The following is a 22,383-nucleotide window of genomic DNA, read 5'->3' as shown; positions in this document are numbered from 1 at the left end:
TCCTTTTTTTGGTTTGAAAGATTTGTGTTTTTGTTGTTTGAATCTGACTTTTTTGTTTCTGAAAGATTGGGTTTTTTGAATCGTTTCTTGGTCTTCAAAAGTCTCCCCTGGTTTTCAATCCGGCTTTTCCTTTTATGCGTGGGTTTCAAAGGCTTCAAAGTTTGATTGTCCAAACTTTTGGACAATCAGAAGCCTTCAAGTCAAAAAAAACCCACCGGAAATGACACCAAATCCCGGCTGTCTGAGGAGCATTCAATGCTCAGTATATTGTTGACAATGGAGGCCGCGTGCTTCCAGCCCCTCTTTTTTTTTTTCTTAAAATTTTGGTTTAATTAATTTATTTTATTTTATTTATCATTCATTATTAAGAAAGGTGTCTACAGCTGATGGAAACAACAATATACTCATATACTTCCATTAAGCATACATCACAAGTAGGAATACAACCCTGAACAACAATAAGTGGGAACCGTTGCTGCCTGGTAGTAGTAGTAGCCTAGTAGGTAAACAAGCTCCTAGTTTTCATAAAATGCTCAACATAAGGTGATAAGAGAAATGTATGAAGCAATAAACAGAGTGAAGAGAGTGAGAGTAAGCGGCATTTTCATAATATTTCCATTTGATATGCTGTTTTCTTTTGTAGGGACAGTTTTAGACCCAGTTCCTGCATATATTCATGTGTTAATAGCATAAATCGTCAGGAAAGAGAAATCAGAATTCTTCATATGCTACTGATTAGCATTACAACCAAAGCGTAGAGTTTAAGCAGCGTTAATGATCTAGACTTTCACATCAATTTTGGGATTAATTTCAACATTTCTCCTGGAAGTAGCTCAAGGTGTAATCACAAAATTACTTGCCGCTTAACCAGAGCCTGAACTGTTATTTCTACTTAATTATATGTGAATTTGCAAGTTCTGTCTACCTGAAGGAATGCTTGGCATTGATGATGTAGCTGGAGTGTCAGGTGTCTCATCTGAACTATCAGCTGGAGGACTTGCTGTGGAGCTCACTGGGGGAGCTGCTGGACCATTGGCAGCTGGTAAAAAATCAAGTTAAGTATCCAGAGTATTTATACTACCTTTCTTGGGGAATGTGAGGTACTGTTTAAGTTTTAACTTGACTTTACCGTTACACCTGCTAACTGGGGGTGTCTGCACATTGCAAGCTCCGGGGAGTGACAGAGCTCGAGTCTGATTGATGGTAATACCTAGTGATGAGCCGCCACCACTGAGTGCTGAGCAAAGACACTGTGGCTGTGATTGAACTACGCTAGAAAGCTGAGAGCAGCAAGATGATGCCGGGGTTGTCGAATTTCCTGCAATGTAGTTTAAGCACGGGGCTAACCCCATGAGCACACTGGTGCAACCAGACTGAGCTGTGGCTTTATAACAAAGCATGCCTACAAGAACCAGGGCTAGACCCAACTTGACATTTTTTAAAGCCATTTGGAGGTAGAGTCTCGTAGGATATTATGGTACTAAGAGCTTAAGTAGCAAAGTTAAAAGATGGAATCCTGTCTCCCCGAAGGAGAATAGATGGAACATATATAGAACCTTAAACGGCAAGAGATCATTGTATTAGTTGCATTCGGTGGCCAACTTTTCCTAAATCAGGAGTCATTTGGTAGAACAGCTTTGAGAACCTCAACCATTCTTCCAATGCAAGTCTTTCCTCTACAATTTACACCGCTATCCGACTCACCTAGCTTTAATTTCTCAAACCAACTAACCAAGGGGAAATAATGGCAATCCAAGTCTATAACAGTTGGCCTATGGGTTGAACGTACAAATTTTCAATGAAAGCAGGAGTAATGTGATTTTCACGCAAGTGTCTAAAGACACTTGATTTAGATTACTAATAATTATTATTTCTATAAAAGTGTTTTTATAGTAGTATAATATCATACAGAGAATAATGAAAACAATTAAAACGAGTAAAACAATTATTTCATGTAAATGGCAATGGAAGTAATTGGGAACAAGTGATAGGATTTATATGTTAGTTTCACTTTTGGTTGTTCTTGAGAGTTTGACTGAATGAGCTATATAGAGGTAGGTAATTAGAAAGTCTTACTCTTAACATTTTTCTGAAGTACATATAAGAGTTTCTCCACCATTCCATTTTCCCTTTTACTTTGTTCTTGCCTACATTTTTCCTTTTACCTTTTAAAACAAGTTTTATTACACTACTTTTTTTTTTGAAAAGTAGTTGTTTTATTGATTGTGCCCTGCAGCTAGTATGCATTCCCACAGTCTTAGACTATGATTCTAAGACTTTTGGTGGCATAAAAACTGTAGCTTGGACATTTGAAAATCACTGTACACATGCTTCATGACATAGTTGCAAAACTAAGCATAAGGCATCAAGAAAAACAAAAAGAGAAAATTGTGAGAAATAGGCATTTTCATAAGATGATTTCAGAAATAACCAATCATATAAAGTTATCTGTTTCTAGCTAAAAATAAATATGAGTATACCAAAATGCCCTAAAAAACATCATGACAAATTAAGCTCTCGATATCTCCCTCCCGCCATAGAGAAAATCAAAATAAATGCTCAACTGTTTACGATCGCTCATCTTTCTCTCTCAGCTCTCTGAACTGTATCAACTTTGTCAACTCTTTGTTAAGCGCCATCATCATCAGCTCTCTAAACTATATGAGCTTTGTCAATTATCTTTTGAGCACCATCGTCATCGTGCTGTGGTCTATCTCTCGGCATCTGACCATATTGTTGTCGATAAACAGACCTTATAGCAAAGATAACATCAAGGTATGTTATTGGGTTTATTATTGCAACACATAAATTTCTGAAACTTTTTGTGTAAATTAGAACATGGGTTAGAAACATTACCTAGAGTTGTTACATGCCATGCATCTATAAAGCATATTGCGTGTGAAAAATATACTGGAATAACATGTGTTAGCACAAGGCATGTAACATGTTTTGAACAATGCGTCTAACATTTTTATTTAACATGGCATGTAACATGTTGTGAACATGGCGTGTAACATTTTTGAACAAGGCGTGTAACAATTTTTGAACTTGCGTGTAACATTTTTGACAAGGAGTGTAACAATTTTTGAACTTGCGTGTAACATTCTTGAGTAATGCGTATAAATAGCATAGTGTTGAACTTGCATGTAACATTTTTGAACATGGCGTGTAATATTTTTTAAACATGACGTGTAATAACATGACTGGTAAAATTTTGAACACGGCATGTAATGTATAAAATGATTGACAAATTTTTTGTTCTCGTTAATTTCAGTAGGGTTCTAATTGTGCGACTTATGATAAGACACGGTGGCCAGTGGGTGGATGGCATTTACAAGGGTGGTGAGTCACGAATATAGGGGGTTAGGAGTGATTTGTTGTTTGCGGGCTTGATGAAATTGGTTGAAAATGTTGTTGGAGTAAACGTAGAAATTGACAAGATTGAGTTACATGCATTGATCAGTACACCCGGAGAGCTATCACGCCCAATTATCAAGGACGATAAGGATGTTGCATTAATTCTGTTAGAACAAAGAAATGTTCCGATTATGTATCTCAGCATTAAGGGATGGCAAACAAATGTTATGTCATATGAAGAAGCTGACAACATGATAATCAGCTCAATGAAAATGAGATTTACAATGCTTCACATAAACCATAGCATTCGGTCTGTAACCCACAACAATTTCAATTGACATGTGCACAAGAGTTTGTGCAGCTCGGTAGACAAACGACATTCATAGAACAGTTGGCTGCACAATTTCAATCAGGATGTGCATCGAACCAATTACTTACTTCTCTCCAACAAATGCAGCGATCGGGTGAAACTGTAGAGGGTGTAATGCCATTTTCAAATGAGAATACGACACTTGAGGATGACACTACGATGTTGGAGGGTGACACTGCGATGCTCGATGATAATACTGCATTTGATGAGGGAAATGAGTATTTGTTCCCTACCGATGAAGATAGATTTGATGACAATTCAGATGATGAGCCTGATGAATGGCATGATGACAGTTCAGATGATGACTGGCTTTATGACAGTGACATTCCAATTTGCAATAATGTTGAAGGCCAAATGGAAGCTATTAGAGGTGTTGATGTAGGAGATGTTCAGTGTGATGACCCCATATACAATAACCCCTTCGTTAATGAGAACGGGATTCGTTCCCCTGATACATTGCTCGATGACAGTTATTAGAAAAGAGGAAATGCAAGAATATCTTGTACGTGGGTAATTCCAAGTGCAGAAAGGTTCTCCTTCCAAACAATTACCACCGAAAAGTTGACATGTGCCGATGATCGTTTATACAGAGAAAAAATGCTTTCCTCGAAGGTTGAGTTGAAACGAGCTTTGAACATGTTGGCTCTAAAAGAGTAATTTGTGATAAGAGTAAAAAGGTCATGTAAAGGTCGTTATGAGGTTGATTGCAAGGACAAAGCATGCAAGTTCGGTGTGCGTGCAACGAAGTTACTTGAAAGAGAATATTGGCAAGTTCGGACGTTCCACAAAGTACACACGTGTATTGTCGATGGTTTGCAAGGGCGATTTCCAACTGCGAGTGCGAAAAAAATTGGTGAACTTATATCACACAAGCTTCAGGCTAATGGAGTAACATTGAGACCTAAAGACATAATTAGTGAGATGAGGGTTCAATGGGGATTGAAATGCTTGTATTGTAAGGCCTGGCAAGCGAAAGAGTATGCGGAGAGGCTTGTTTTCGGTCCCTCAAAGGAGTCATTTCAAGTACTACCCTTGTATTTTTATATGTTGGAACAAGAAAATCTCCGTAGAGTCACTGTAGTGACTACTGATGAGGCAGAAGATTCAAATATTATTTTTGGTCATACGGGGCTTGTATTTGTGGGTTTAAGGATGTAATGCATTTTACAGTTGCAATAGATGCGACACATCTGAAAGGCAAGTTCAAGGGTGTTTTGTTTGTCACTGTATGTAAAGATGCGAACGAGTGTGTATATCTAGTTGCATTTGGCATCGACCATGTTGAAGACGAAGACTCATGGATGTGGTTTCCTAGCAAGCTTCGTGATACGGTTGGTTGTCCTGAAAATACTATGTTAATTTCTAATCAGCATCTCGACATTAAGAAAGTAATCCAAAATGCATATCCAGAAGCGCACCATGATTTATACGGTTACCACTTGAAGAAAAACTTTAAAAATAAGTTCAAGGGCGATGACGTTTCTATGATTTTCACCCTTGCTCGAGATTGCTATAAGGTTTTCAATTTCAACAAACATATGAACCAGCTGAAGCAGATTCACGCGGAAGCCCACATTGACCTTATGAGAATAAACTCTGAGAGATGGGCACGTGCATGTTCACCGGCAAGGTGATACCAACTCATGACATCCAACATTGTGGAATGTGTTAACTCATGCTTAAAGCATGCAAGACAAATGCCAATCACTGTATTGATCGAGTTCATCAAAGACATGTTCCAGCGTTGGTTCCATGATTGGTACGAGGAGGCCGTCAAGATGACCACGCCCCTCAACCCTTGGGTTACGAGGCAGTTGAGCAAACGGTTCAATGATGCACATTGTTTTGTAGTTAAACCTATCAATCGAGTAGAGTTTGAAGTTAAAAATGGGAAGATGAACGGACTTGTAAACCTGTCCAAGAAGACATGTTCATGTTGTGAGTTCTAAACAGATTTACTGCCATGCAGCCATGCCATTACAACAATAAGGTCAGAATATCTGTATTTCTTATTTGAACCCTAATTGATATAGCATTTACATTGTGCTTGAACATTGAGTTCATTGTATTTTTAGTTAAATGCAAATGTGAAGCCATTGAATTTTGCGTTGACTACTATAAAACAATCATTTTGGTGGAGCGTTATGCGGGGTCCATTCGCTTAGTAAGGCATCCTAGTGAGTGGGACATCCTTCTTCATGTGAAACAAATTGTCGTGTTACCACCACCTTGGCGAGGCCAAGCAGAAAGATCTAGGAGGAGAAGGATTTCATCGGCTGGTGAAGGCAGTCGAGCACGGAGATGTTCGCAATGCAAGATGTACGGGCATAATAGACAGAATTAACCATCCCCATTTATAGTTTCATCCACAAATTCGACACCATTTCCTAGTCAATCGACGCTTCCACGAGTACGATGACCGAAAGCATGTTCAAGTTGCAGACAAACCGATCACACACGCAACAATTGTCTAATACGCAAGACAATGTTTAAAAGCGTAGGGTGTGTTATGGATGAAGACAACTTGTCGGCATACTAAATGTTATGAGCCATGTGCAATACCTTTCTGACAATTTTCTCTTGCAATTTCTTACATTCATTCATATTTTGCGTTTATTAGTTTCCTCTTGTGGATGAGTCTTTATTTTTTTTATTAATTTTGTAGATATATTATTTGATTATTCATTTCATTTTGTCCGTAGTTTTGAGCTGTGAATAGACTTGCGAAGTCCCTATACTGTTCGAGTAGATTATTATTGATATGCTTATTAATACGCCAAATATTTAATTGTAAAAGATTTAGGGTGTTGAAAATATATATAAATATTTTTTTACTTGATTATTTGATTGTAGAATATGTAAGTTAATTTATCATTTTGATAAAAATTAAGTTTATTGGTTCCATCTTATTTTATTAATATTTAGGGTGTACAGAGGTGTTGGCTGTTTTATAAAAAGAGATGTGTTTGACTTTGATTTTTTGTGCTAAAAGTCTAACCATCTTGTTGTAGACTTCAAACAGCATTCTAATCTTCGCTTAAAGGAATTTAGGGTTTTTAACTTTTGAAAAACACACTTAATAATATGAGAAGTCGGTTACTTATATTTTCGTCCTCATACATTGAAATTTCTTTCAAGTTAGTCCCTGAGCTGAAAATTTTTTTCCACTTTAGTCCCTATTTTTTCGTTGGTGGGAAAAATTATAATTCATTCGGAGGACTAAATTGAACTAAATGGGAGAGTACGGGGACTACCCCGATCTTGTCAACATTTTATCAGCCACATGCTGTAATTGGTAGATGTCGATGACATCTTGTGGTGATTGTAGACACCTATTTCAAAAAAATAATAATAAATAATAAAAAAATATAATAAAAAAATAAAAGTAAGAAATAAATTTTAAAAAAATTAATAAAAAAATGGATGAACAGGAAGGGACTGAGCGTGTGCTCAGCCCCTTCCCCAGTCCATCATTACAGGGCATGAATGCCCCTGAAAGGCAGCCGAGTTTGAGGAGGAGCGGTCACCTCCGGCTACCAACCCCTCCAATTTGTCAGAGCATTGTGAAATCATGCTCAGAAGAGCATGATTTCACTTTTGGATTGTCTAAATTTTTGGACAATCTAGTTCTTAAAAAAAAAGGAGGGGGAAAACAATTTGAAGGGGAGAAAACAAAAAAAGAAGACTAAAAAACGATTCAAAAAATGAGAGAGCCAATCTGAAAAAAGGATTCAAACCAAAAACCTACAAAAAATCAAACCACAAACCAACCATCAACAAAATCCTAAACTACCAGCAGTCTAGCAGCCCTAACCATAATCAACAGCAAATAAGAAATCACAACAAAAAAATACAAAAAGAAAAAGAAAATGGGAGAGAAGGTAGTGGCTTAGGATTTTTAGGTTCGAATTTATGATCTTTGTGGAGATATCAGGTTAGGAGAGGCCGACGGAGAGAAAAGGGGAGACTCGGTTGGGTCACCGACGACGAAAAGGGTAGAGGAAAAGAGAGGTCGACGGGGAGGACTTTTGGGACACCGATTACTAGCCAGAGAGAGGGGAAGCCGCCGGCTTAAGGTAAAGAGAAAAAAAGGTGAAAGCAGTGCCGTGCACCAGATCTGGTGACGTTGGAGATCTGGCCGACTTAAAGGTCGGTTTTAGAGAGAAGAGAGAGCATTCGGTCAACTAGAGAGAGAAAATAAGAGGGGAAAATAAGATAAGAGAGAAAAAAAAGGGTTTACATACTAAGGCTTGGAACCTAAACGACGTCGTTTGGAAGGGAACCTAGTGGGCCAACAAAACGGGCTTGGGGAGCTCCTCCCTTGGACTGGTCTTCTTGGGTCACAGCTTAAGCCCAAGTTAGGTAAAGGTTTTATCTATTTATTTATTTATTTTTAGATCTGTATGACTTGGGCTGGTCCATTTTGTTTAATTTTAAAATTATTGTATAATGGTGTAAGATTGAATTCAAATTATTTTGGTATAATATTTTAAAAATTGCTAGGTAATATTTTAGAGTTAGGAAACTAACATAAACAGAAAAGTATGTAAATAATAATAACAAAAAGATAATAAATTAAAAATATATTAAAAAATGTATAGTTATAGGAAGAATTTAAATCTAGGAGAATATTTATTGGAAATATACAAACCTTGGTACATGAAACATACATATAAAACAAAAACTAAATGTCTAAATAAAGTATAGTTGTAGTAGTGGATTTAGTAGCTTGAGAAATAAATAAATAATAAAAAGAAAGAAAGATAAATAAAAAAGGGAAAAAGAATAAAGAGACATGGGAGTAGGTAAATGGTTAATAAATAAACAAGTACAATAAAACTATAATAAAGTAAAAGAAAAAGTAAATGTTTGTCAATAAAGGTTAAAATGATGAGGTAAAAATATATTAATTATAATAATAAAATTTATGTCTTAGATTAATATTAATAGTTAATTGAATTTAATTATTGATAAAAAAATGTAAAGGTAATACCGATGATGGGATATTTGTATGGAACGCGAGAAGTCGCAATTCCGAAAGAATTTCCTTAGGTTAGGAATTTCGATTAGGACTCCACCAGTACGATAGGAGAGTCCTAATTTGGAATTCTAATGTTTCCAATTTTAAATAAATGAGAATTATATACACTTAATCACCAATTAATAAAAATATATAAAAAATGAGAAATCAATGGTAACAATAAAATCGTTAATCATAATAATAAAAATGAATAAAATACATATGTATAACTAGTAATAACTATGTATAGTCAAAATACGCGATTTAAAATATAAATAAACAAAGTATAGAAATGGTTGTATAAAAACAATAAATAAATGTGAAACATTTTGTTCATGATAAGTAAGCTCAAAGAAAAGTGGAAAATAAGAAACGAACATAGAACCTACGAGTGCATCACGTATCATGGTCGCATTGTTAAATGTCATGGCATATAGATATATTCTGTATACGGGTTTAAACCCCGATGATGGGACTTTTCGAGAAAGCTTGCGAAGGCGAGTTTCATCGATAAACTCCCTAGGTGAAAAGATACCTCCGAACTCCACTAGTACGATGGGAGGGTTCGGAGAAATATCTTTAATAAAAGGCTTTTACCCGTATTAGGATTTGCATTCATGAAAGCACTATTTTTTACTCACAAACGACTATCTCGATGATGGGATTTATCTTGTAAGCTTGCGAAGGTGAGTTTCTAAGGTATTTCTCTAGGTGAGAGAATACTCCCGGATCCCACTAGTATGATGGGCGGATTTCGAAAGTATGCTCAATAAAAAGTTTTCGTTTGGCATTATCTTGATTTTATGCCATACATTTCACGATTGCATCATGTGTGTGCCAAACCCGTAAAATATTTTGACTTGATTAATGGAATAAAAGACAAATTAAATATATAACAATTAAGAAAACATAAGAATAAAATTAATGGGTTAGGATAATATATGATTAAATGGTACCATTCGTGAAACGGGTATCACGGGGGTGCTAATCCTTCCCTGTGCGTAACCGTACTCCCGAACCCAACTCTAAAAGATACGTAGGTCGATTTATCGTCCTTTCGATGATTCCTAAGTTAATTTAAGATTTTGTCGAATAAAACAAATTTATTAGGTGGTCAATCACACCTAAGTAAAAAAAAATATTGGTGGCGACTCCAAGATATTTAATTTTTGCCCACGTTTAGCAGTCGGGTTCTCGAACCCGCACGTTACGATAGTGACACACTGAGTGGAAGCAGATTTATCGCGTGACATGCTAACTTGTCCAATATTATAGGGTGACATGCCATGCCCCAATTGTCAAGTGTCTATGACATCTTGTGGTGACACGTTAAGTGGAAGTAGATATATTACGTGACACGCTGACTTGTCCAATATTGTAGGGTGACACGCCAAGCCCCTATTGTCATGTATCGATGACACGTTGTGGTGACACGTTGAGTGGAAGCAGATTTATCGTGTGACACGTTGACTTGTCCAATATTGTAGGGTGACACACCATGCCCTAATTATCATGTGTTGATGACACCTTGTGATGACACGCTGAGTGAAAGCAAATTTATCACGTAACACGCTGACTTGTCCAATATTGTAGGGTGACACACCAGGCCCCAATTGTCATATGTCGATGACACCTTGTGGTGACACACTGAGTGGTAGCAGATTCATGGGGCCACACTCTGAGTGCAAGCTGATTTATGGCGTGACACATTGAGTGGTAGCAGATTTATGGTGTGACACACTAAGTGGTAGCATATTTATGATGTGACACGCTAAGTGGTAGTAGATTTATTACATGACACGCTGAGTGATAGTAGATTTATGGCGTGACACACTGAGTGGTAGCAAATTTATGACGTGACACACTGTTTTGTTAGAATATTGTGGGTTGACACGCTGCGCGCCAATTGTTAAATGTCTATGACATCTTCTGCTAACACGCTGAGTGCAAGCAGATTAATGGGGTGACACGCAAACTTGTTTCAGTATTGTGGGGTGACACGCCATGCTTGAATAGGGTGACATGCCACGTGGTTACAGTATTATTTCTGAAAGGGAAATCACCTTATGAGGACGGTTATTTCTTACAATTTTCTCTTTAATTTAACTCAGCTTCTGAGCATTAAAGTTACTGTGTCTGAATTGTAAAATTCTGGTATAAGTTGTACGAATATTATTAAAATTAATAAAATTAATTGTATCCACAAAAAAATCTATATACAACTCTTAGTGTAGGGGTTTAGGGTTCGCTCTCTAAACTGTTGCTAAAAATTTCTAAAGCGTATTGGTGACGCATATTAGCAATCATATTCTGCTTAACTCTGATCGGTTTTAATTGCAAAATGTCGTCAATGTACTCTATGGTGAACATACCGCAGCTGACATTATCATTCTGACAATGCACTTTAGCTTTTGGCAAATGAATTTCTAGTGGCATCATGTCGAATCTTATGTCTTCCGACGTGTTTTGTTGAAATAACCAGCTTTGTGGCAGATGATTGGCATCATTGTCGTAAGGGTTGTCATTTGAGCCGCACGCACTCCGTTATCCTTAGCATCTGAAGTTCTTACGAAGTTCATTACCTTGATTGTCCACCTCACCAAGTCGATTTTCACAACCACTCAATGGCCACCCACATTGCAAGGCGCAAGGATGAAATCAACATCTTCCCATTTTTTACCATAGGTCAACCTCTCACCTTCCACGTACACCCACAACTCGTCTGGAATTTTCATCGTGGACCGACCGTCTTTAGTTGGAAATGCGATGTAGAGCATATGGATGGTGTCCTGTCAAACATGTATACATTAGCTTACATTTTAAACCCCAAAAAATTTAGTATTTTCAGAATTGAAAAATTTACAAATAAACTTACGAAGAATATCATATCAGCCACGCATGCATGGGTGTTGTATAGCTTGGACTTGCCTCTATCATTCACTTACAGAGTACACTAAGGCATGCGTCAATTTGTTCACTTGTCATTTCCTCTTTGGGATCCTCTAATGTTGTGAAAAAGTTAGCCTCTTGAACTCCTAAGATCCTGACATTACGCCTACATATGTAACAGAATGAATGTCAAAAGGCTTGGTGGATTAATATTTCATTCAAAAACAATACGTGCAATGTTATTTATGAGCTTACCTTGCACAATCGTCTTTCTTGAAAGCTTCGTAACTTTCCACTATTGAGTTGTTAACATCCCGATAGGTCACTGACGAGTCAACGTACGGGCTTGCTATGTATTTGCTGGCCATTTTGACCCATGCCCGTCCAGTTGGGTCTGAAATCATTGCATCACGATGACGAACATCAGACAACTTCGGTGACGACACTCGTGATGCGCTACCTTCGGGAGTGTTATGAGGAAGATGGTCCTCTTCAGCCTAAACTAATGCAAGGTTCCTATCCCGTCCCTCTATACAAAACACAATTGGCTATTTCAGTAGTTATGAGATTTCTCTTCACTAGTTCTGCCTTAACTGCAATCCTACCTCTCATTACCCTTTAACAGAAGATTTCCACTTTGAAAAGAGCCACGACCTTCCATATTTTCCCCCAATGGTCTCCTTCATTCTCTTCCTGTCCCTCTGTACAAAACACAATTGGCTGTATCAGCAGTTATGAGATTTCTCTTCACTAGTTCTGCCTTAATTGCAATCCTACCTTTCATTACCCTTTAACAGAAGATTTCCACTTTGAAAGGAACCGCGACCTTCCATATTTTCCCCCAATGGTCTCCTTCATTCTCTTCTCATGCTGTTTATTACACTATTAATAGCCATAAAACTCACTACAATGATCACATAATAAATTTCTCATTGTTACTCAAAAAAGTAATACTTTAATATTGATAATTCTATTTTATAGAATTATTTTATTTCAATTTTGTTATTAAATATTAGCTAAGTCCTCAATTTTTAATTATAATTTACTTATTTTTAGTTATTTTTGTAATTAGTTTATTTTTAAGTGAGTTATTTTAATTTTATGTTATTCCTTTTAATTTGATTGTTATTTATTAGTTTTTATATTTTTTCATAAGAATAAAAGAATTGGGCTTAATTTTGGAAAGTGAGATGTTGAAAGACTCAAAAGTCTACTTGTATATACTTCAATGTTTTGGCCATAACTAGAGATACAGAACTCCAAATGATACTATTCTTAGATCATTGGAAAGCCAAGAGATAGAGCTACAACTTTCATGAAGATCACTTTACCCAGTTCTGCTTTGAAGATAGAGAAAATCGTGTCAAAAAATAGCTGGACGTACTGTTCTGGGAATGGAAAATTGTAAAGATTGACAATTGATTTTTTGGGACTCTTATTACACTTTTAAGCCCAATTAAATCCTAGGTCAGCTTAAGGAACTTTAGGTTAAGCTTATTAGTATAAATAGGATATGTTTAACAACATTAGGGAGAAAAAACTTTGGAGAGATTCAAGAAGCTAGGAGTTGCGACTGAAACTTGGGGATTACTGTTATTTGTTTAACAAATATTGTTTTGTTTTCTTCCTTGGCTTTTATTTTTCTTGTTACTCTCAATGGTTGAATTTATTATAATGTTATTTATTTTTGCAATCATGAGTAGCTAATTTTCTTTTTTTTTCTAGGATTGCAATTGAACTCACATGTAGCCTAAATTTTCAATCTCTTTCATACTTATCTTCAATGAGAATTGAATTGTTTATTCCAATTTGTTCTTAATATTTTTTAATTGCCTGATCAACAATTAAATTAATTTAGAAACCTAAACAAACTTGGGAAAGGGAGTTTAGTGTAGATTAAAATTGTGATAACATATGATTATAGTAATCGATTTGCGTATAAAATACGGATATACCTATAGGCCATATGTAGCCAAATTAGAGCCTGAACTTAATGAGTCTGTTTAATTTCAATACACATAGGGATATAGTGTTTTGGTTAAAATAGATATTTTAATAAGATGAATCGGGATACCCTTATAAATAATTTAGGACTCTAAGTTAGTAATTCAACCCATTGAAATAAGTTAAGGGAGAGAGGTAAGATTTAGATAAAATGTGAGGGATATTGTAATCCTAGGCTTGTTTGATTTGATATTTTCTCAAGTTATTATTATTTTGATTTTTCTTGTTGGTTTTAATTTTAGTTAATTAGTTTTAGTTAATTAATTAATTTTGATTATTTGGATAAAATTAAATTGTTTTAATTTTAGTACTTAGTAAAATTTTAGATCAATTATCTATAAGATTGATACTCTGCTTGCTTATATATATTATCTATTCGATACGTACATTTGCGTAATAGAATTTTAACTGACAAACATCCACATAATAGATTTTAGTAACTGTTATCCATTAACTTCAATGATCATATAATTGGTTTCTAGCCATTACTCATTACATACGATTAAACTAATATTTTAATATCCACATAATGAGTTTCAATAATTGTTACTTATTATGTAAATTAAAGCTTTTCTCAATAATAATATTCATTATATGCATTAAAAGCTGTTCTTAACTAACTATTTCTCTCAAGCTCTGTATATAGAGCTTTCATGTTTCATTTTGGCAAAACAAGATTTCTTGAACTAGTGCAAATACATTTTCACTCTTATCTTCTCTTTACGTGTTCTCTCTCAAATTCTTGTCTACTTAGTCCTTCTTCGGCTTATTTGCAGTTTTACTTTACCACTTACGTAGTCTTTTCCATCTGCCATAATACTCAATACTTCAAGAACTACTCCAATCTTTCTTTTTGTCGCCTTTAGTATATACTTTTACTTATTTACAAAACTTCCTCTCTCTCTATATATATATATATATCACAGTAACACTTCTACATTTTAACGACTCCATTAAGAAAGAGTGTTTGCATGAAGTAAAATCTCATTAGGAAACTTTCTGTTATCAGAAGAGATAGAGAGTTTCACTAGCAACCAAGATGCACTTGTTACCACTTACATCCAAGATTTGATGTAAGTGATCCAGGTTTCTCAAGAGAGGATGCAAACGTTAGAAGACAATATTAGGCAGATGATGGAAACCATATCTTAAATTTTATCCTCTAGGGCCACCATTTATCATGCTTAACAAGTACACCTAGATGGTAATAAGAATGCACTTGACAAAACCATTTCCCTCAGTTGTAAACACAAATGGGAATGGAGGAAATGGAGAAAATATTATTAATGTAATAGAAGTTGAAAATCCCAATGTGATGAATTCTTTTATGGTTGTTACATAATCAAAAGCTTTGTGACAAAGGAAAGTTCTAAAAAGTTACTCGATTAGAAAAACAAAAGCTTGAGCTTTTCCAAATTTAATCTTAAGTTTTCTTACTTAGCAAGTGTAGTCGCTAAACTATATCATAAAGGTACTACACTAGCCCTAAGTTCAAACAATTCAATGGAAAGACTTGTGATACATGAGAGAGAAGCTAAGAAATGGCCTTTAAATAACAAGATTGGATGATAATTTGAAGTTGCAAGAGTTTTCCATGTTTCTTATGGAAAAGGCTTATACACGATATGTAAGTTTTACCCTTAGTTTTGTGAAATCTTGGAACTAAATGTGTAGGATGTTTGCAGAAAAGTTTTCTCTACCCATAAGAATGTTACTCTTATTGACTTGGACATAGAGCTTTAAAAGTTCAAAGGAAGACTTCATGGAATGTATTTAACACTTCACAAAAAGAGTATTGGATATATAAGCATCCCACAATGAGAAGGAGTTAGTAGAAGTTTGCATTTACGGCATGTTTGACGAATATAGGCTTTACTTAAAAAGCTTACCTTTTCCTATTTTTGTTAATTTGGTTAAAGCTACACAAAGGACCAATAATACTAATTTTTAAACAAAAGGGAGCTATTTGTTTTAATAAGAGAAATACCTTGACAATTAAAGCAATTCAAGGATGAGGTAAAGAAACAAAAAAACCATCAATTTAATCTACACCATAGATAAGAGACAAGTTTTATCGCTCATTCTTTGACCATATTTCATCATTCTTATTTCATCCACAAGTTTTATTGCTCACACTTTGATTGCAATAATATTATGTTATTGGTTGCAAGTTTTATCGCCTATTCTTTGGCAATAGTTCATTACTCATATTTTAGTCATAAGCTTTATCGCTATCGCCTATTCTTTGGCAATAGTTCGTTACTCATATTTTAGTCATAAGTTTTATTGCTCATAATTTGATTGTAATTATATTATGTTATGAGTACTTTTCATAAATGGGCCTGAGGCATAAGACGTTTTTAAGAATGGTCCTCCCTATAATTTTATTTGTTTTTAGCCAAGAGAAAAAAAAATTGAACAAAATTATCCTTAATGAAACCGACCCATTCGTTAGGCTCTACGCCTCAACCCGAAACTTATTAATAGGTCAAATATGTTTAGATTTGCGCCTCAAATTTACTCATATTTTTTGAGCTTTCCTCACCAAACTATTCATTTCTGGAGTATTTCTTACCAAAAAGAAAAACGTTTAAACATTTTGAGTATTTTGGAGTAGTTTTTGATACACGAAGAAAATCTGTGAGCGTTTTGAGTATTTTTAAACATTTTAGAGTGATTTTTGATATATGAAGAAAAACTTTCGAACATTTTGAGCATTCATATTTGTTAATTATGTTGTTAAATGGAATATGGTGTATCGTTTGAAGTTGTTGATCTTGTTAAATGGAATTCAGTAGTTTTGGTGATATTTGGGAATTATATGATTAGTTTTTAGGCATTGCGTGACTGACTTTGGATATTACGTGACTGAATTTGGACATTACGTGACTGATTTTTGATAAAGCATTGCGTGATTAATTTCTGATAAGGCATTGCGTGACTGAATTTGAGCATTGTGTGACTAATTTTTGATAAGGCATTGCGTGACTAATTTCTGATAAGGTATTGTGTGACTAGTTGATAGGCATTGCGTGATTAGTTTTTGATAAGGCATTGATTGACTAGTTTCTGATAAGGTATTGCATGACTAGTTGATAGGCATTGTGTGACTTGTTAGTAAGGCATTGTGTGACTAGTTAGTAAGGTATTGTGTGACTTAGGCATTGCTTAAAAATCAATCACATAATGTATAAAAACTAGTCACGTAATGCCTAAAACCAATCACGTAATGACTAAAAACTAGTCACACAGTGATTAAATCATGCAATACCTAAAAATCAGTAAACTCAATTTTTGGGTTCTATGAATAAACCAATAAACTCAAGAACCTAAAACACATTTTTTTTTTGTTAAGCCATGAAATTGTGCATTTTATAAAAGATAGGTTACAAAAACTCTATAACCTTCCAAAGCAAGAGAAAATATATCCCTATCAGGAGGGTCTTGCTCACTCTCCTTATACAAAAACAAAATATACCCTTTTTACAAAATATTCTCTGAACAATTTCAACTCAAAATCTCATAAAAAAAAATTAAAATTCCTAGCAAACATGCTTAACAATCATCTCAATCCCAAACACAACAAAACCGTGAACCACCATAAAACCCATCAAATATGCTTTAGCTGTTCTTTCTCCTTGAGCAAAATCGCTGCTTGCAAATAGCAAAATTGTTGTTCATCGCCCTTAAGAACCCCAAGATCCACCATCCAAAAAAATAAAACAAAATAAGAAAGAGCTTGATGTCATATCTGCGAATTGGATGGCGAGATAGACATATTTGAGCAAAGAGAGAAATCGAGATTTAATTTTGAAATTTTTATCTAGATCGCAGGAGAGAGAAAACTGAAACCATTTTAATTTGTCTGAAATTGTTTAAAAGGTATTATTGTCAAGTCATACAAAAAATTGATCAAAAATAGTTAAAATTATAAAAAATGATATTTTTGAATTAGGCTTATGAGGAAGGTTATTTCTCACAATTTCCTCTTATATTATTGTTTACTAGCTTTATCACTAATTTCTTGGCCATAGCTTATTATTCACGAATCGATCATAACTTTTACACTTACTTATTGAAAGGGTTGAACTAATCTCAATCACATTAAGTTGAGAGTTGACCTCCTTGATGTATAGTTGATGGTTCTCTTTTGACCACATAAAATAATATGAAGCGTGAAGAACGCGTAACATTTTTATGAATAGCATTACTTAAATGAGCCTACAAATCTAATAGAGTAAACTAAAGCAGTGGTAAAGTAAGTAAATGACTAGTCAACTATGGAGCTCCATAAAAAAAAAGTCACTATTTATGATATTGGGGAAAATATTGAATTGTCCTAAAGAAGAGCCATTATTGGAGACAACATCTAATCATTTTCACAACTCTTCTTCACGATTTCTCTATAAAATAATTTTTGTTGCAATCTCTCTCAACTTCAATTTCAACTTTGTTAGCATCATATATAAATTATAACATCAGTTTCAAATTTTGGAGAAATTCTTGCCATGGGATATTGGTAATCACAAGTCAGCTTTTAAATTGTTCTATTACGTATATGTTGTACAAGTGCCATAAGCACTACTAGCAAACAAAAGTTTGAATATGAAAAGCCATGAGAGTGTCATTCTTAAGCTTGCCATGTGTACATAGAGTCTTTCGAGGAAAAACAATGAAACACGAAAGAGGTGTTTGATATAATATAAGTGCTTCATATTCCTTGCAATTTAAATGAGTGAAATGTCTTTACAGTGTTTAGTTTGCAACAAAGGAAAGGACTGTCGTTGCAATTTTAATGTTATTGCAATGAGCTAAGGGAATGTCATTCCTTTAGCTTATGGAGGGAAGGTAAGTTGGGGGAAAGTTAAAATATTTCTTTTTCCCAAATTATCACCGACACTCTCTCTTCATTTATCACTTCTTCTTCTTCCTCTCCTCACTCACCTGCACATTTCGATCAAATCCTCTATTCTATTTTCTCTTCTTCTTCTGTGTTTTTGGGCTCAATTCTGTGGTTTAAAGCATCTTGTGGTTTGAAGCATCTGTGGTTTAATACTTGGGCTTCTGACTTTTTGGTCAGAGGTTGAACTTTGTTTTTATCGTGCTTTTTGGATGGAGATCTTTTGTGGGTTTTGGTTAATTGTATAGGGTGGGGCAAATTGAATCTTTCCTGAAGGGGTTCTTCTTTTGTTTTTTTGTTTTTTTTTTTTTGAAGAATAAAGCAAGCCTTGCAAAAAAGAATACAAAACCATGGCCTATCATTTTACCTCATCATAGTAGAATGAATAATTGAATAGCGGATTTCATCATCCGTATCTAAATTTAAGAACAAATATTACAGATTCTCACAAACATTTATCGCTTTTGTTCGTTTCAGGCCTTACCCTCAAAGAATTTGGCCTATATCTAATGTACTTTCTAGGGTTTTTTCCATTCTTTTGTTTTCCTGATGGAAGGGATTTTCTTTTCCTCTCTACTTATGAAAGCTGCTTATTAATTTTTTTTAAAAAAATGTATAATTGATAAATCATATATTAATTTTACAATAAAGTGCATATGACTTAATTAGAAATGATAATTTTTTATATAAATGTGTGATTAATATTAATTGATTGACTATTTTAAATTAATTAATTAATTAGTTAGTTATATTAACTAATTAATTTATTTATAAAATAATTTAAATTGACTAATTTAATTATTTAAAATTTAACTAATTTATTAATTTTATATATTTTAATATTATTATTGTCACTTTATTATCTATTATTTTAAGTGATAAAGTTGAAAAGTTAAAATTTTACATTAAAAGAATATAAGTTTATTCAATATTATATTTTCATTTATAAGGATAATTTTTTAAACTTATACTATATTTTTAGTAAAATGCTTCTAAACTAAACACTACATTATAATCTTCCCACTAATCACATCCACTGCAATATCACTTTCCTTTATGCTAAACGCTACAAAGTTACCTTTTTACTAATCACATTCCCAACAAAATACCAAATGCAACCAAAAGAAAAAGTTATCAAGAGAAAAATATTCACTTGGTGATCACATTCAAATTCCTATAAGAAATATGAAAAACTTCACCAATCTTACAAGCATCAAGTCAAAAATGAGATAAGTCCTTATATGTAATATTATTATTTTTATTTTTAAAAAATTTAAAAAATTAATTGCACTTTTTTTTATTTTTCTAATATATGAAAAAAATAGAAATAATTTTTATTTTTATTTTTATAAAATTATGAACAATAAAAAAATCAAATAATTTTCCAATTTTTCTTCATAAATAACATTGTCTCTCTTTCGCATCTCTCTCATCTTCCAAAATTTTCTTCTCTTTTTCCAAATTTTTTGAGTTTTAAAAAAAATAAAAATATTTCTAGTTTTTACAATTCCTCAAATTTTTTAAAGATAAAACATTATTTTTGTTTTTTAAATTTTTAGAATTTTTTTAAAATTAAAAATTATTTATGATTTTTTGGTTGAGAAAAAAATAAAAATATAATTGAAGTATTTTATAAATATTAAAATTTATTTTTATTTTTTAAAATATTTGTTAATTTTTTTAAATAAAAATCTATTGCTTTTTGTTTTGAAAAAAATTACTTTTAGTTTTAGTCAACATATTCAACGTTAGGTAAACAAATTTAACAAAGACAATTTTAACAGTGTACGGCGTTAATGATTGAATTAAGATGAACAATTAATTGTTAAAAGCGGAGAAACTCAATTTGTGCAAATAATAATAAAAGGATTAAGTTACAGTTTTAATATGATACAGAGACTAAATTCAGAATTTGACCAATAGAATAATAAAGGAAACTAAGAAAGTCCATGGATAATTTCCTATTAAACAACTCAAACAAAGCAGTACAACAACACTCGTATCATTGGAAACAAGAATCATATCACGAAACTATGGGATAAAGAATCATCATCAAAGCTACAAAAAACACGCAACAATTCCCTATAGAGGACCCTGACTAACTCAGTATTTGGTGACGGTTGCAATGAAGAGAAGGAAGAGAATCAAACGAAGGGAAGCTTTTGCTGTGCTTGCATCGGATGATCCTCCGTCAACTGATGGGACAGATTTAGATCCTGTTCCTGCATATTTATCCAAGCACTAACATGAAAATCTGTCCCTTAATCATATAACAATGCCTGAAAACTTGCCATTAGAATCAAGAAATATAATTTTCTTTTTTCGATCAGCTTGATGACAAGAACAATTTTAATGTGTACCAGAAGGAACGTCTGACGCTGAAGGAGTAATGGCACCCTCTGGTGTCTCATCAGAAGAATCTGATGGTGAACCAGTTGGAGACGCTGCTGGTGGAGCTGCTGGAGTTGCTGGAGTTGAAGGCGTTCCAGCTGTTCCACCAGGGAATATTTAATTCAAGTCAAAGAAAAGAAAAACGTCTCCTTGTGATAGAAAAGTACGATAAGCATTAGTACAAATCAAAAGTTAATTGAGCTTACCATTGCACTGGCTAATTGGTGGAGTTTGCACCTGACAAGCACTAGGGAGTTGCAGAGCAAGAGTCTGGTTTATACTAATTCCCAATGAAGCGCCACTGTTAAGCGCAGAGCAAAGACACTGTGGTGATGATTGAACGACGCTCTTCAGCTGTGAGCAGCATGTAGGCGATGGGGTGGATGAATTTCCAGTAATGTAGTTTAGGCATGGGAATAAGCTGGTAAGTGCCGTGGTGCAGCTTTGGGCGTCGGCTTTAGCCCATAGCATTCCCATCAGGACTAGGATTAGGCACATCTCAAGTCCTCTGGAAGCCATTTCCTCTTTCTCAGAACTTCTGTCTGCCTAGAATGTTCGGAAGTGGAAAGAGATGGATCTTGCGTGTAAGAACCAGGGAAGTTGGAAGTCAAATTGTTTGATCGGATTTGGAGACTTGGGGTTTGAGTGAGAAGGAGAATGAAACGACTGGAATTATATAGTAAAGTCTTTGAGGAAGGTGACAAATAGATTGGTATATTTGGATGACCAACTCTTACTAAACTTGAGGGTTGTTCGATAACTAAACAGATTCTCGATTTCCGCAGTATATTTCAGTTAAATTATATTTTGCTTAAGGACTTTGGTTTTCTTTTAATAGTTTAAGATCGTATGATATGAAATTATAGACAAAAGGTTCTGTTTAAAGAAGCTCTCACCAACGAGCATAGGACAAAAGGTTTATAGGTGAAACAATCACAGGTTTATAGTGGACACTCCAAAACTTGACTAGTCAAAATTCTCAGAGTGCCCTTAGATGCCTTAGGTAAAAGACTAAAACCTATTGCGGAGGAAGGGTCGCGAACGCCACTCCTTAATTTTAAATCATTTTATTATTATACATAAAAAATTAAAAATACATTGTTTTGAAATATTGGTAAGTCATCTACCTTATTATCTAAAAGTTTGGGTTTAATTTTTTTAAACTTAAATTTCAAACCTTCAATTGTTTATATTTTATGTTTATTTGTATTGATAAATCTGAAAATTTATTTTTAAATTGTTAATGAAATTTTATATTATAATTTTATTTGATTTTAAAAGTGATTAAATTTTTGTTCTGAATCGAATTATTAACTTGATGCATGATCTTATATGGTTCCCTTTTAATTTTATTTTTAAATTGTTAATGAAATTTTGTGTTATAATTTAATTTTATTTTAAAAATGATTAAATTTTTATTTCGAATCAATTCATTGACTCGATCTATGATCT

The 22,383-nt window shown here is 33.9% G+C and overlaps 2 protein-coding genes across 3 annotated transcripts; both read right to left on the bottom strand.

Annotated features, from left to right (window-relative positions):
- Positions 1-384: 384 nt before the first annotated feature.
- LOC18613311 (non-specific lipid transfer protein GPI-anchored 15-like) lies at positions 385-1,501 on the bottom strand. Of its 2 annotated transcripts, none has more exons than XM_088803583.1 (3): positions 1,130-1,501; positions 926-1,039; positions 385-676 (listed from the first exon to the last, which is right to left on the bottom strand). In XM_088803583.1, exons 1-3 carry the CDS (start codon positions 1,446-1,448, stop codon positions 534-536), a joined length of 576 nt encoding a protein of 191 aa, XP_088659709.1. In that variant the 5' UTR covers positions 1,449-1,501; the 3' UTR covers positions 385-533. The 2 variants fall into 2 exon arrangements, with proteins under 2 accessions (XP_088659709.1, XP_007050550.3); XM_007050488.3 differs by having other exon boundaries at positions 385-664.
- Positions 1,502-20,470: 18,969 nt separating this feature from the next.
- LOC18613310 (non-specific lipid transfer protein GPI-anchored 15-like) lies at positions 20,471-21,565 on the bottom strand. Its single transcript, XM_007050486.3, has 3 exons — positions 21,138-21,565; positions 20,901-21,029; positions 20,471-20,762 (listed from the first exon to the last, which is right to left on the bottom strand). The coding sequence occupies exons 1-3, from the start codon at positions 21,448-21,450 to the stop codon at positions 20,644-20,646; spliced, it is 561 nt and encodes a 186-aa protein (XP_007050548.3). The 5' UTR covers positions 21,451-21,565; the 3' UTR covers positions 20,471-20,643.
- Positions 21,566-22,383: the final 818 nt, after the last annotated feature.

Source organism: Theobroma cacao, chromosome 1 (assembly GCF_053813885.1).
Source record: "Theobroma cacao isolate CCN51 chromosome 1, ASM5381388v1, whole genome shotgun sequence".
Lineage (NCBI taxonomy): Eukaryota > Viridiplantae > Streptophyta > Magnoliopsida > Malvales > Malvaceae > Theobroma > Theobroma cacao.
This window is presented reverse-complemented; position numbering and strand designations above follow the sequence as displayed.